The 15,677-nt window shown below is 38.4% G+C and overlaps 1 protein-coding gene across 4 annotated transcripts in view; it reads left to right on the forward strand.

Annotated features, from left to right (window-relative positions):
* Positions 1–15,422, forward strand: part of fgfr3 (fibroblast growth factor receptor 3) — a 42,347-nt gene extending 26,925 nt beyond the window's left edge. Inside the window, exons 8-18 of one of the 4 annotated variants that reach the window (XM_067422566.1) lie at positions 1,488–1,632; positions 3,730–3,911; positions 5,056–5,201; positions 5,308–5,429; positions 6,752–6,862; positions 6,950–7,140; positions 7,320–7,442; positions 8,308–8,378; positions 10,712–10,849; positions 12,116–12,221; positions 12,329–15,422. In XM_067422566.1, the coding sequence (XP_067278667.1) occupies positions 1,488–1,632; positions 3,730–3,911; positions 5,056–5,201; positions 5,308–5,429; positions 6,752–6,862; positions 6,950–7,140; positions 7,320–7,442; positions 8,308–8,378; positions 10,712–10,849; positions 12,116–12,221; positions 12,329–12,496 (1,503 nt within the window). In that variant the 3' untranslated portion in view covers positions 12,497–15,422. Of the gene's footprint in view, positions 1–1,487; positions 1,633–2,238; positions 2,384–3,729; positions 3,912–5,052; positions 5,202–5,307; positions 5,430–6,751; positions 6,863–6,949; positions 7,141–7,319; positions 7,443–8,307; positions 8,379–10,711; positions 10,850–12,115; positions 12,222–12,328 lie in introns of all 4 variants that reach the window. The other 3 variants (XM_067422565.1, XM_067422568.1, XM_067422569.1) reach the window with 3 other exon arrangements.
* Positions 15,423–15,677: the final 255 nt, after the last annotated feature.

The following is a 15,677-nucleotide window of genomic DNA, read 5'->3' on the forward strand; positions in this document are numbered from 1 at the left end:
CTGGGAGCCGCGCACCGGCTTTTCCCTTCCCCGCAGTCTCATCTGCGCACCCTCCAAAGCCTTCCCCAGCCCTCCCAGACGGAGAGTGCTGAGCGACAGATCATGTGTGGCGCAACGCCTGCGATCAAGGGAAAGATCGGAAACAGAGAATAAAGCAAATGAAGCGTCTGAAAGAAATACAGAAACAGATATGCGTGGACCAAGGGGCTAAAGACAATATTTGAGCGTTTAATTATAACATGCAGTGACATCAGAGGCCTAGCAGTTAGCGTTTTGAGCTGTGGCGCCAATGCAGGTGAAACGACTTTCAATCCAGCTCGCAATGTTTCCTAAAAATTTAGTGACTACATGTTCATAGGTAGTTGATAGTGTTATTAGCTGTGTTGGTTTAGTTTAGACAAGTTAATTTTGTGTAAATAAGCCACATCTATAAGCCTAATATGAAAGAGGATGTATTTGTGCTTTAGAAATAAATTTTAGTTCAATTCCAGTTCACTTCCTGCATTTGGTCACAAACAGGAAGTGCAATTGAAATTTAAATTTGACTTCAGGTCAAAGAAATATAATAATTTTTTTCAGGAAAAAACATTATCCAAGATACATTTTTAATGCTTTTTTTTTTGACAATTGAAAATATTTATTCAGTAAATCTGATTTCCTGCAGTTCATGTTCAAATTACAATTAAACTTCAATTCATTTAAAGCTACACTGTGTAACTTTTTTAGTTTATTCTTAGCTAAAACAATTAGTTCTTTCAAAAATATATGTGCTCATTAATGTATATTTACTTCTTTCAAGTTATAAAGTATTCTGGTAAGTTTATAATATGGCATTGAAAATGCATACGGGTGAGGGGTTCGAATGCTGGTCGCCATGTTGCCCCTCCATCTTGAAAGTACATTAGCCAAAGAGGGACATACCCGTAAATTCAAGTTTCGCCTTTTGCGTTTTAACACTCAGTGTCAGGGGATTGCCATGTTAATCTTGGACTAAATCGGCCACCGTAGGAGTTAAAACGAAATCAGAATTGAGAGGAACAGAAACTATTATTCACTGGATGGTCATATACCTTTACACCGCTAGATGGGGGAAAATATCACACAGTGCAGCTTTAAATTATACAAATAAAGAGGTTTTATGAAGAACCTTTAACATCCATGGAACCTTTTCATTAAACAAAACATGGAAAAGATTGTTTCAATTATTAAAATGTTCTTCACACTAAGCGCATTCTTTTTTTCTTTAAATACTGCTCACTGAAAGGTTTTTCTACATACCATCGCTGTGAAAAATGCTTTGGAACCTTTATTTTTTTGCCAGTTTACACTGGATTGTGAGTGATCCAACTGTTTTCTGATTTCGAAAGTGTATCGGTATCTTAAAAAAGTGGCACAACAAGCTGCAGGAACATTTTAAATCATTAAGTTTGTGTTCAAGTGTGAACGTGCTCGCCTCTGACTAACTGTGTGTGTGTGTGTCTCTGCAGAGTTTTGTCAGTAATGTAAAAGAGGCCCACGATACGCTGACTCTGTATAATGTGTCAGACAAAGATGCAGGCCAGTACTGGTGCAGAGCCCACAACTTTTTAGGCATTTCAGAGAATATGTTTTGGCTCACAGTTTCCCAGCCAGGTAAATCTTTCTCCAAACAGCCGCTGTCAATCAAGACTTTGGTGGCGTAGACTCAAACTCCCCTATAAACTCTCTCTATTTCTCACTGCTCTTCTCGCCCCTTTCTCGCACAATAAATAAAGTGACCTGATTCAAGGTCTTGTTATGTAAGGCGAGTGTATGTCTGCTTCATTTAAATGCTCGCTTCTTCTTCTTCCCCAATCAATACAACAAGGGCATGTTTAATAGGAGCCGAGACTGTGCCACATAATCTTATCGATTTTCTCATACCTACACATTTCTCTTTTGAGAATTGGAACACATGCTTCTACATAAAGTGTCAGTTTTATCTTGTGAGAGGTTAAATTATGCTTAAAGCTGGTGATATTCTATATGTGACCCGCTGCTGCTGATGGGGTGTTCAATTTTCCAGCAGGGTTTGGGGTTTTGCTTTGCTTCTAGGTCACCTGCTCATAAGCAGGACTGGGATCTCTGGGTTACTGGTGATGGGTTAACTAATCTTTTCTCGTTCAGATCTTCCTCCCGCTGCTGGGTGCCGTGCCTTTCTCAAGGGTTTTGCTTTACGCTTCTGTCTTTCTCTCTCTCCATCTCTCCCTACTTTTCCAGACTGCGGGAATAAATACTACGGATAAAGAGCTGGAGATTCTCTACCTGGCCAATGTGTCTTTTGAGGACGCGGGGCAATACACTTGTCTGGCAGGGAACTCGATTGGCTTTACCCATCACTCTGCTTGGCTTACGGTGTTACCAGGTATACTAGTCTCACTCTCTGGGGTTTCTTTTCACTCTTTTATTCCTGAATCTCTATACTTCCCGTTTTCCCTATTGTCATTGCATGTTTTATTCATAGTTTTGCAGTTAAAATGTTTCTGAAATGTTTTCAATGATATTCTTTATGGACCTTAATCACAGCTGCCTTTTTTTTTTTTTCATGTCAAATTAAATATGCCACCAGGACTAAAGTGCTCTGTAGAACAACCTGGTAGTTTGTAATTGTTTTCGGATTTAAACATGACATGTGCAGAGAAAAAAAGACTGATGACGGGTTTTTCTCATAGACTGTTTCCACTCGATAACATGCTTGTCGTGTTTACTGGAGTATTTACTGATGGCACACAGTCCCAGTATCTGGGAAGCCCGATTCATTAATTCTTACATCCTCTGCGCTCATCCTGTTATCCAGCTCTCCGTTCTGTTGCTGTAATTAAAAATCGCTCGTCTCGTACAGAGCCACTGAACTCTATCTGTGGGGCTCATCACACAAGTGCCAAATAAGCCTCCCGGAGAGAGGGGCATTATGGGATGTCTGTACCTGCGTGGGGGCGCGATAGCATGTTAATTAGTTTGTACGGTTGCTGTAAATTAACTGCAGACTTTCTGCTTTATAACTTCGAACAAACAAACTGACGATTGACTTTAGATGATCTTTAATCTAACTATATGCAGGGCTTGTTTGGAAAGTTACTCTTAGTTTTTAAAGGAAAGGCTTGAGGCTGAAGTTAGTGGTCAATTTATGTTGGGTTTTGCGCAGTATTAAAGTTGAGGAATTGAATTTTTTTGGTTACGTATAACATCAAAATGGTCACAGGTGGATTCGTTGAGAAAATTTACTGGCCATTAATATTTCTAATTAGCCTTCACCTGTTCACATTATAATTGTGTTCCTCGAATTTTATTTTAGACATACGTATGTGTCACATTAAGCTCTAGAAAAAAGACCTTTAGGCATCCTAGATAAACCTCTGATGGCAAATTTACCACTGAGCTAAAGTTGTTTATGTAATAAAAGCCGCCTAAATAAAACCTAAATTATTTTCTACATAAGTGCTCATTTTGGGCCCCAATGACAGACAACACTAATAGAAAAGTGGGCTATTTAAAAATCGATGGCTGTTAGAAATCGCATACTTTCAATTTAATCCACAAACCGCGACCATTTAAAAATTACATTCTATATATAGTAGTACCCATGTAATCCATAAGTACTACATCCATCATAGTTTCAGTCATAGTTTCACCTCTAGCACAACGCATTGGTACACCTGCCTCATAATGTCACCACACACATCTAAACTGTGCTCTTGTGCTCTGTGTCAGCGGTGGAGATGGAGAGAGAGGATGACTACGCGGACATTCTCATCTACGTGACGGGCTGCGTGCTCTTCATCCTCACCATGGTCATCATTATCCTCTGCCGTATGCGGATGAACACGCAGAAGACTCTCCCCACACCGCCTGTTCAAAAGCTGTCCAAATTCCCCCTCAAGAGACAGGTAACAGAAAGTAGATACAAGATTTGATCAGCCCATTTCTCTTTCTCTTTATCTCCTCCCTGAATTGTCACGAATGGATAATTTTTACCCTTTTGTAGTGTGTGTTTGGGCTATTTGTGTGTATGAAGACTTACTATGGACGTCATACATGGTAGAGGGGTATTCATGCTCTTCGGGTAACTGCGAGTGTTTAGATCATGTTTCTCTCCCGGTGAAACTCACTATCTCTCAGTTGTTTTAAACATTTTAAATCACACCAGCTGCAGCCGAAACACTCTCTCTAATCTCTGTCGCTCTCTCGATCTCTTCATCTTTTTCCCTTAAGTTATTTCCAGCAATCAAAGTCTGACAATGTCACACTGGAATCAACTCAAGCTACATAATCATGTCGCAGTGGTTTTTTTTCTTTCTTTTCTTCAAAAAGTGCCTGTGTAGGTGTGTATTTTGAGCTAGTTCTGATTTTAGAAAATATTGAGATATCATTGTCAGACAGTTTGATCTTCCTGCTGCTGACATACTTTCTCAGTGTCTCATGAAAGTCTACAGAGATTTGCATTTCCTAAAGGAAATAGCAGTGCTTGCAAAGAACAGTTCTCCAGTTACAAGCAAACTTACGCATTTGTCGGTCTCGTGACAATCATTACACTCTCAGTGTTAATTCCCATGCAAAGACAGTTATGGATGGCTAAAGAGATGCAAATTGATACAAGAAAGAAGACCAATCACAATTTGATTTGTACATTTATATTATGATGATGCCATGGCTGCTTTTGAATGCTTAACTTTATCTCTGTGTATCAAATGTAAGAAATAAAGCTAGTGGCTCCCAAGCACCCTTTCAGATACGATACAAAACAACAGCAAAACTCCAGATTATAGCTGTGCATGCGTGGCAGCAGGGAAATGTTGCTTCACACACTCTTCATTACGTGGAGATCTGACAGCTACAGACATTTCTCTCTCAGGACCAGTCCTCTGAGGAACAGACACCATGTTTCTGTCTGCAGCACAACACTTGAGTAGATGATCTTCTTAAAATAGACATCTTGATTCTTCCTCCCTCTCTCTCTCTCTCTCTTTTGCTCTCTTACACTCGCTGTCTTCTCTTTCAGGGACAATAACATGCTGTTTTTATTCTTAACCCAAGCAGGTGTCCTTGGAATCGAACTCTTCCATGAATTCAAACACCCCATTGGTTCGGATCGCCCGCCTGTCATCCAGCGATGGGCCAATGCTGCCCAACGTTTCTGAACTTGAACTGCCCTCTGACCCCAAGTGGGAATTTCCACGTACAAAGTGAGTTACAAGCTGATGTGAACATCAAATGACCATAATAATCAGACAGTTTTAGTAAAGCTAATTGTTTGTTCCTTGCTCACTGTAAATTATGATTTGGTTGCAGACTGACGCTGGGAAAACCGTTGGGAGAGGGCTGCTTTGGGCAGGTGGTGATGGCTGAAGCCATTGGGATTGACAAAGAGAAACCCAACAAACCTCTTACTGTTGCTGTCAAGATGCTTAAAGGTGAGTGTGTTTAGATGCTGTAAATCATTACATTATAGTTATTTCAGTTTTATTTCAGTTTTAAGTATAACATGCATGTTTTTTACTGTATAAAAAAAAATCAACTAGCTGTCTTGAATTATGGTTGAATGTCTCAAAACATCATTCCTAAGTCACATTTCCTTTCCGAAATCAAAATGATCATGAGACTTTGATGATCTCCTTGACTATAAATGTTGCACCTATGTGTCAACTAACTCACATTACAGTATTAGTAGACTGTCTGCTTAATGCTTTACTAACATTACTTATAGTCATCAGAATATGTAAAAGGGACCATCAAAATAAAATGTAACCAAAATCTCCTTACTTGAACACAGTAAATATGCATACAAAAACAAAAAAAATTCTCACTGAACACAATTTAATTAAGGGCGGGATTTACAGCCTATAAATATGTGTAGCCCCAACTAAAAAATAAAATAAAAAATGAATTAATGCAATAAAACTTAACTGAGTTGGTCCAAGTTTGGGCTAACTAAATAGAGTTGGTCTGAAATAGTAACCTCAAAATAAAAAAAATTTAATAAAAAAACATTACTGAAATGCCTCTAAATGTCCCACATAACTGAACAGTCAACTAAAATCAACTAAATTAGGTTGGACCAAATCAATTTAATTGGCACAATTTTAAAGAGTTGGTCCAACTTTTGAGTTGGAGCAACTCAATTTGGGCCAATTCAATTCAGTTGGTCAAACTTAATTTTTGTAGATGGCACTATTTAAATTTTTATGTTAGACTCGTTTAATACCTATTATTCCTAATAAGAAATTTTCAAGTAAAGTGAACAAAATGCAACTATTCCTATCTATTAACTAGTCCTATCTATGAAGGGCCTGAATAATTGTTTTGATTGCATATGCACTGCCATTCAGAAGTTTGGGGTCAGTAAGATTTTTTTTTTTTTTAAATTATACTTTTGTTAAGCAAGTATGCATTCAATTGTCCAAAAATTACAGATACAATTTCTATTTATGATTCTATTATAATTGCTGATTTAAAAACTTTCTGTTCATCAAATAATTCTGAAATGTATCAAAGTTTCTACAAAAATATTAAGCAGCACAAAGGTTTCATCATTCATAATACTAAGAAATGTTTCTTGAGCAACAAATCAGCATATGAGAAGGATTTCTAAAGGATCATGTGACACTGAAGACTGGAGTAATGATGCTGAAAATTCAGCTTTACCAACACTATATAAATTACTTTAAAAAATACATTAAAATAGAAATGTTATTTTAAATTGCAAAACCATTTCATAATTTTGCTATTTTCTAAGATGATGGCACAGATAAGGACCTGTCAGACCTTGTGTCTGAAATGGAGATGATGAAGATGATTGGAAAACATAAGAACATCATCAACTTGCTGGGAGCGTGCACACAAGATGGTCAGTGCACGCACACACATAATATCAGAGCTTTGATGTTTGGCTTTGATTTTTCGGACTAAATTGTTTCTGACTATGTTCACACAGGTCCTCTGTATGTGCTGGTGGAGTATGCCTCGAAAGGGAATCTTAGGGAATACTTGCGGGCAAGAAGGCCTCCTGGGATGGACTACTCATTTGACACCTGTAAGATCCCAAACGAAACTTTGACATTTAAAGACCTGGTGTCCTGCGCCTATCAGGTCGCCAGGGGTATGGAGTACCTGGCCTCAAAGAAGGTAACACATCTACCTATCTTAGTTTGTAAACTCATTTGAACAGAAATCATTTAAGAGGCTTGTAATGTTTATAAAGTTTATAAATGCTGCCAGTTATTATTTTCCAAGTATATAAGTCATTGTGTGTATTTATCAGACTTGTGGATAAAGGATGGCCCTCTTTCTGTTTGTGTTGCCAGTGTATCCATAGGGACCTCGCAGCCCGGAATGTTCTGGTTACCGAGGACAACGTGATGAAGATTGCAGACTTCGGCCTGGCTAGAGATGTGCACAACATTGACTACTACAAGAAGACCACCAACGTAAGTCGACACTGATTATCAATCTAGGAATGCTTGACGGATAGCGCTCTTGGGTGGCATTGGATTGAAACACAGAGATGTGGTTATGCACTGTATTTCAAACATCAAGCCTGTAGGTGTCGACTGAGTGTGTGCAAGTTCAGGAACTTTTGAATGAGCAGCTTGTCATAAATGAATTAACTGTTGAATGAGGTCTGGAGTTGGTATTAAGAATGTGTGGGTATTGGCGAGGACTGGACGGTATTGAACACATCAAGGTTTACCTGGCCCACTATGCAATGGGAAATTTTAAAGCTTAGCTTTGGTAAAAACAATTGAGCTGAGTCTGAAATTGCATACTGTATAGCAGGTACTACATCTGGTTTGAAACTAGTCATAAAAGTTTGACTGTTATAAAAGTGCGGTCCATCGGATGCAAACTTTAGAATCGTGCCGCAAGTAGTAATTCATCCTTGGACTTTTTACATACTACTATGTATTCAGACATACTACTCAGCTCACATACTGTTTTTCGCCCACAATATAGTATGGAAGTAGTTAAACTACCTTAAATAGTTTATAGTAGCTTGTAGCAAGATCAAACTAGCTTCCTAACACTGGTCAAAAAAATGGCATGTTTTGGATGGAACTTGGGGTGTTGTGATGGTGGGTTTTAGATGTGTGAAGGGTTGGTGAAGTATTTGGATATTCGATGGGACAGTTGGAGATTAGGGAGTTGGATGATATTGATGTGAACTGTTGAAGTGTATTTATATGAGAAAGGACAGTAGGAGATTAAGCTGCAGGCCTGTTGATGTTCGTTGGGCGTCTGTATGTCTTGCTGGGTCAGCTCCGCTGTTGTTCTGACTGATCTGTGTCCTTTCAGGGTCGTCTCCCCGTCAAATGGATGGCACCAGAAGCACTGTTCGACCGTGTCTACACGCACCAGAGTGATGTGTAAGTTTACATTGCCATGCATGCCTCTTTCTTTTTTCCTCTCCATCACTTCTTGCCATCTTTTCATAAAGTTCATCAGCCGGTAAAGGAATGCAAGTGAACACCATAAACCCTGCAACAACAGCATCAAAGCCATTGGGGAGAATGTGCCAGTTTCCCTCACCGGAATTTGAGACATAAAAAATATAATGTCTTTGGTCGCTGTTTTCAAGTATAAAACAATACATATTTAATAATAAACATAGTACAATTCAAAAGTTATTTTAATGAATCCATCAAAAAGACATTAGCTGTGTTTGAAGCAGCTAATGATTATAATGATCCATTTAATCACAACTTGCTGACTGAGGGTCCATTTACACAACACCTTTTTCATCTAAAAACTGAAAACGTTGTACGTGTTTTGGCCGCTCATTTACAAGACAACTGTGTTATGGGGGCCTGAAAAATGCAAACTTTGGAAAACGGGTTTCAAAGTGCAAGTTATCGTCTCTTTGTAAACTACAAAACTTCGTTGTTTTTTTTTTAAAAGTCACGTCATGCACATGCATATTACATGTTCAGTCTAAGCGTGTAGTTCTTCTTTACAAAGTGACATATCCAACTAAAGCAGAATACAGCATTTTTAATCGTACCAAGATTGTTAACATAAAGTGTAAGGTAACAAAGTGTAAGGTAAGCTTGTCTGGGAAGCATTTTTTCCCCTATAATTTAGTGTTTATTTTAGCAATACATTATATTTAAATTTAAATTATGTAGCAAACATTGTGTGTGTGCATCTACATTACCCTTAAAAAATGTAAGATCAGTAATATTTTATTTTTATTTTTCTGAAATCATTTTCTTATGCTCACCAATCCTGCATTTATTTAACCAAAAATATAAAGTGAAAACAGTAATACTATGAAAAAAATTGTAAAATGTTAAATAATAATTTTTTTATATTTTAATATATTTTAAATTGTAATTTATTCCTGTGATGGCAAAGCTGAAATTTCAGCATCATTACTCTAGTCTTCAGTGTCACATGATCATTCAGAAAACATTCTAATATGCTGATTTGGTGCTCAAGAAACATTTATTTTTATCAGTCTTATCTTAATATTTTTGTGGAAAATATTTGTTTACCAAATATTCTTTGATGGAAATAAAGACATGAATAATGTTGCAAAATATTTCCATTTCAAATAAGCTATCAATTTTGATTCATTTAATCCATCCTTACTGAAAAGTATTAAAAAGTATCCTTAAAAGTATTAATTTCTTTCAACAAAAAAAAGATACAACTCATACTGTGCCCAAACTTTTGAATGGTGTTGCATGCATATATGTTAGTAGACTGCTGTGTGTGTGTGTGTTAGTACTTGCACAGCAGGTTTTGATTAGTATGTTAGTATATTGCACACTGTCTCTCAGTAGACCGAACACACATTCATCACACTCAGACTGGTACACAGAGCTGCACTTTCCAATATGTCTAAATACTCTTTAATCCCGGCTGGACTGAGACAGCAGTAATAAAATAATATCGTCTCTCTCTGCCTATAGGTTCTACTTATGTTATGATATATGGGCAGTGAGCTCTTCATTCACTAAATCTGCTCTCTCTGTGTGTGTGTGTGTGTGTGTGTGTGTGTGTGTGTGTGTGTGTGTGTGTGTGTGTGTGTGTGTGTGTGTGTGTGTGTGTGTGTGTGTGTGTGTGTGTGTGTGTGTGTGTGTGTGTGTGTGTGTGTGTCTACAACACGCTGATGGGCGTAAATGAGATTTGACTCCGACAAAAAGCTAATGAACGGATAGTGATATAAATGACGAGCCAATTATTCAGCCCTCATAAGGATACTAACTGACTGTGTGTGTATGTGTGTATTTGGCCGGGTAGCATTAGCTGGCTCATAGCTCCTGTTGTCTCTTAGCGTGGCTAATTTGATTAGCACTGCTCAGTGGTGGCGTGGGAGGAATGGGGCCAAAACAAAAGAGCCCTGAGTTAACAGAGCAGCTTGTGATAACACACACCCACATACAGATATGTGCGCGCGCACACACACTCGCTCTAGTTTAATAGACTCACGTCTCATATCACAGAGATACATTATAAGCCTCAGTGAGAACCAACAGAACTCCTCTCTCACATCTGCCAAGTATCTACGCCCCAGAGAGAGAGAGACAGAGATAGGGAGAGTATTGTTACGCCACTATTTCACACACAACCAGCATATGCCTAACAAGTGCTTAGACACTTCATTTTACTCACTGAAGTGGATTTTGTACTATACAGTAAATGTCTGATTGTTGTCCCATATTTGCTCTGAACTGTGACCTCTCTTGCATCTCAGGTGGTCTTACGGGGTGTTATTGTGGGAGATTTTCACACTGGGCGGCTCACCGTACCCAGGTATCCCAGTGGAGGAGCTCTTTAAACTGCTGAAGGAGGGCCATCGAATGGACAAACCTGCCAACTGCACTCATGAACTGTACGTCTTCATAATTGAATCTAGAAAAACTCTAAAAGCCTTTTTTTTCCTCTCTTAAAATAATATTGGCGAGTTTATAATAGCATAGGAAAACCATGTAGGATAGAATGCATAGCTGTATAATCTAAAGACCCATTTACAACATGACTACAATAAAAATAAAGATATCGTTTTAAAGTCATTCTAAATGTATAGCAGAGTCGACAACACAACTATAACGATAATGGCACAGAGGAATGATATTGTTTTCCAGCTGATGAACGATAAAAACATCGACAGCCAATCAAAATCCATCCTGCTTTGAAGAGCTTGTCCTGCATTATTGTGCATTGGTGTGGACACCTATATAATTTGTTATAGTTATCGTTCTTAGTGTGAACAGGCCTTTAGAGCAGATTATGCTCAGTTTATTCTAGCAGAATGCTCCTTGTTTTATCTTAATTATTATATACAGATCCTCTTTATAAGTAGCATCTGTAATTGTTCAGATTCAATTCAGTTGAGGTATCTGACTTACATAGACCAATTCCAAGGGTGCGAATATTTGCAAGCCATGTCGTAAATGTACCGTAAATACCAGATAAGAACCCAGACGTTCCACTCAAACTTGAAATTATGTTTTAAATGGCAACACTATTAAAGGACAACTCCAGTGAGAAGTTACCCTGGGGTAATTAACACATGGTTACCGAGTAGATCGTTCTCTGGGATGCGTTTTCATGAAAATCGAATGTAAAGAGTTATCTCTAAAAACAGATTAGCTTATAACGCAAGTGTATGGGGCATGGAAAAAGTGAAAGTAAATCGCTAGTTAATACCACTAACAAGGCTCAAAATAGCCTCACACTAACACGGTAGCATAATGAGGGTCCCTACATGCAAACCGAAGCATTGAGAACTTTGTAAGTGTACAAAGAGATTAATAAAAAGATACTTTATAAAGACAGTACATTACGCGTATACAGACAGGAGCCATCTTGGAGCAGTCGAGCCACGAGCGCTGTTCTATTAAATATAAATATTACAAGCCAAATGCAAATGCTTAACTTCATTTTACTGCTTGAGCTGCAGCCATTTTGCGTGTAAAGAGAGTTATATTTACTAGTTCTGCGAGAATCTTGTAATTACGGTAATTCTGACAAGGTGTGGATGTACTATTGTCCATCAATCTAGTTAATTTCTGGCACTGATGGGCAGTATTTTATTTCACAGCACATGCATGTAGAGTAAATCCATATATTGTTTTGCATCGTGTGATTTGCGCAGGTACATGATTATGCGAGAGTGTTGGCACGCCGTTCCTTCACAAAGACCCACGTTCAGACAGCTGGTGGAGGATCACGACAGGGTTCTTTCCATGACCTCCACTGATGTAAGATCTCTCGTGCATCAAACCAAGCACCTTAACTCTTATATCTGATAGACCTAACTGTTGAAGCTGATTCTGATGTGTGTGTTTGTGTGCATTTGATCGTTTAGGAGTATCTGGACCTGTCTGTATCGTTCGAGCAGTACTCGCCGACCTGTCCGGACTCCAACAGCACCTGCTCTTCCGGCGACGACTCCGTGTTTGCTCACGACTCCTTACCCGAGGAGCCCTGCCTCCCTAAACATCACCACCACACCAATGGGGTCATAAGAACATAAGGACCCTCGATGGCGGTTTGTGGGGACCTTTGGTTTTACTGCGCTGGACCAGCATGTAGCGGCAGTGCAGACGGGGTTCCTGGCACAGCGCGGATCTCATGAAACGAGAAGCTTCAGACTTGAAACTGTTCAAAGGTCTGAAGGACAGATCACGCCCCTGTCCTTCAGCCCCTCCTTTTCTTCCAAATCATTATTCAGCTTTTTGTCTTCGAAAAGAGAATTCCTATTTTTGTATTCGGCCAGTTTCGTTTTTCCTTTGCGCGACGCAGTCAGAAGGGTCAAACCATTCCGTGCCTACCAAAAAACAAACAGACAGACAAATTGCTGGACAGGAAACAAAAAGAACGGATCAACACTGTGTCACAGCACAGTTCTGAAGTGACAGACAGAGTCTTCAAGTGTTTTTACAGCAATATCTGACTGGAGTGAGAATCAAACCCATGGCCAGTCTCTCCTCTCCACTCCTCACAAAGAACGGTTTTCACCTTTTTTTTAATAAGAAAAGAGTGAAAGGTCTCCTAGATGTGAGATTTAATTAGAAGATATATAACTGTGTGCTTTGTATGTATCTTAAAGTTTTTATTGTAAATATATAGATATAAATATGTATCATATTGCAGTCAGTAGCAGTGTATAAAAAAAACCAAGAAATAATGACATTTTAAGAGTGAGTGAGCATACACTGTTGAGATCATGTAAACATTTAATCTCAAAAAAGCAAAACTAAAGTTTTATTTGAATTAACGTGTATATTTGTAAAGCTATTTATAGACACAAGGTTTTTAAGGGGGTCTAAAATTATAGTCGGGTTTGGTACTGTAAACAAAGGGGTTTTCTTCTTTTAAATTTTGTATGTTATTTACCACAGAAGTGCAAGATTTATTTTTGCTTTTTTTCTTCTTCTTCCATTTCTTAGTTTACATTGACAAGAATGTATGAGAAACTAATTGGCGATATCGGCAGAGCGAAATTATGAAATTATGAATTCTAAAGCATGAAATAAGTTGCTTTGCCCGTATCTCAGTATTGAATTTCACGATAAAAGGACCACAAGTGCTTCTGCTCTTCATGAGGAAACTGCACTGATTTTTAACTCCTGTCAGACTCACACTTAAAGCACTTTTCATCATTTGTATAGTAAAAAAAACTCTAATATTTGGGCTTCCATGCATGAGACATAAGTAGATCCGTTTACCATAGTATTTATATATAAAAAAGAACAGTGTTGGTTTTTCCTGAAGACGGGGCGCTGTGATCCTTTCATCCGGCTCTGTGATATGAAGGAGTGCTATGTGGGTAAAACCTAACATGGCATATAGAAATATGGTGAAACCATATAATGAGTTTGTTGCTCTTATTTGCTCTTTTGCTAATGAATATGTATAATAACATTTTGAGGTAATCCTCCGGGTCGGTATGTTTGCAAAGTGCCAAAATCTTTCTCTCTGCTCTGAGTTTTATGTTAATGAGTACAGAACCGTTATTGCTATTCAACTCTAGCGTGCATGGTTGTCAGATGAGTGTCTCTGGCCCTGCGAATCTAAGCGAAGCATTATGGGATAGCTTGGTCGTGTCTCAGGGTGTCCTTAGACAATTGCATTCAAGCGGAAAGCCGGCAATAATATATAATGGGGAGAAAAGGAGGATGATTCGCTTGCTGCTAAACTACGAAAACTGTAGATTTGATACTAGATGACTGTACAGGTGCCGAGCGAAGCAGTCGCTCCCTCCTCCTGCAAAACGTTGAATTTTTTGTACTTGTTAAGTGCCTGGAGGGAGCTGAGTGGCTGAATATTGCGACATACGGTTTGAATGTACGGCCACATCGGTAAAAGATATAAGCAGGGTAAAACGATAAAAACGATAAAGTCAATGTTTGTACGGCACTTTGTTACCTTAATTCTCAGATTGGGTTCTCAAAGATATGGATGGCGTTAATTTCTTCTTCCAGCTGAGGGACATACAGTGTTTTGAGTGTTTGTCCGTTATGTGTGAGTTCTTCGTTTACTGTTTGGTGTGGGGTGGCAGGGCAAGCGATCGCTCTCAGCTTCCTTTTTTTTGTTTTACAACCTGTAACCTCTGGCTCACCTCCTCATCCTCCGCTCTACTACTGACAGCCCTCTTGCATTGTTTCAAACATATCAAACAATGTTGCTGGTCCTTTTCCCTTTTTGTCACGAATCGACATTATTTATTTCCTTGTATTTATGTTCGATTTTGTTTTTCTTTATCCGTTTCCTTTCATGACCTTGTCTTATTCAAAAGGCCAGCATTCCTTCACGCTTTCGTGTTTTAGGATGGAGGAAGAGCCGAGATTCATTTAGAGGTTGAAGAAAGTTTTCTTTACAATGTTTACAATGAACATCCAGACAGTGTCAAAGGACAGCGTGTTTCCCGGGCACTTTTAAAGTGGCTGGATGATGAGCAATACTGGTCTGATGTCAACACTCTTTCATTTCACGCATTTGTTCTTTTCCTCTTAAGCTCTATTTGATAGTGCCATTCAGCTCTTATTAGAATTAAGATATTAAATTAAGTTATAGATTTCAATTTGCAAATGATTGTTGTATGTCGAGTAGATTTTATATAGGTGTGTTTTTGTTTCGTTTTGTTTTAATAGGGATGAAAGCTTCTTTATGGTATTTTCTTACAGAAGAATTGCATTGCATTCCAGGTAGATTTCTTTCTTTACGCGGCGAGGTAACACATTTGCAGAATTAAAGTCACTCAGCATCTGCATCCCTCTCTGTTTAACAAAGGAATGGAATAGTTGACTAACAGTGTTGTTATTTTTTCATATCTGTATATGTGGAACATTCCGTTCTGTTTCAGTTGTGCCCATTACGAGCTGTTAAACCTCTTCAGTCTGTGCCTGACGGAATTATGCTGTCAATCAAAACCTTTTCAATAAACACAACAAAACGAGTGTCCACTTGTCACTTATTTTTTCAATCAATAGGCCTACTTCCCATCCTCACTATTTTACTTTTATTTAGCCAACAAGAGTGGGAGAGAATTTGTGAAGCATATTATGACATAATCCTCAGTCCAAAAAGCAACCAGAAATACATGAAACAGCTAAACTAAAATATATATTATGTGTGTCTGTCAAGGATTTCAGTCCTTCAAAATATATATATATCTATATATTTTGAAGGACTGAAATCCTTGACAGACACAG

Source organism: Pseudorasbora parva, chromosome 17 (assembly GCF_024679245.1).
Source record: "Pseudorasbora parva isolate DD20220531a chromosome 17, ASM2467924v1, whole genome shotgun sequence".
Classification (NCBI taxonomy): Eukaryota; Metazoa; Chordata; class Actinopteri; order Cypriniformes; family Gobionidae; genus Pseudorasbora; species Pseudorasbora parva.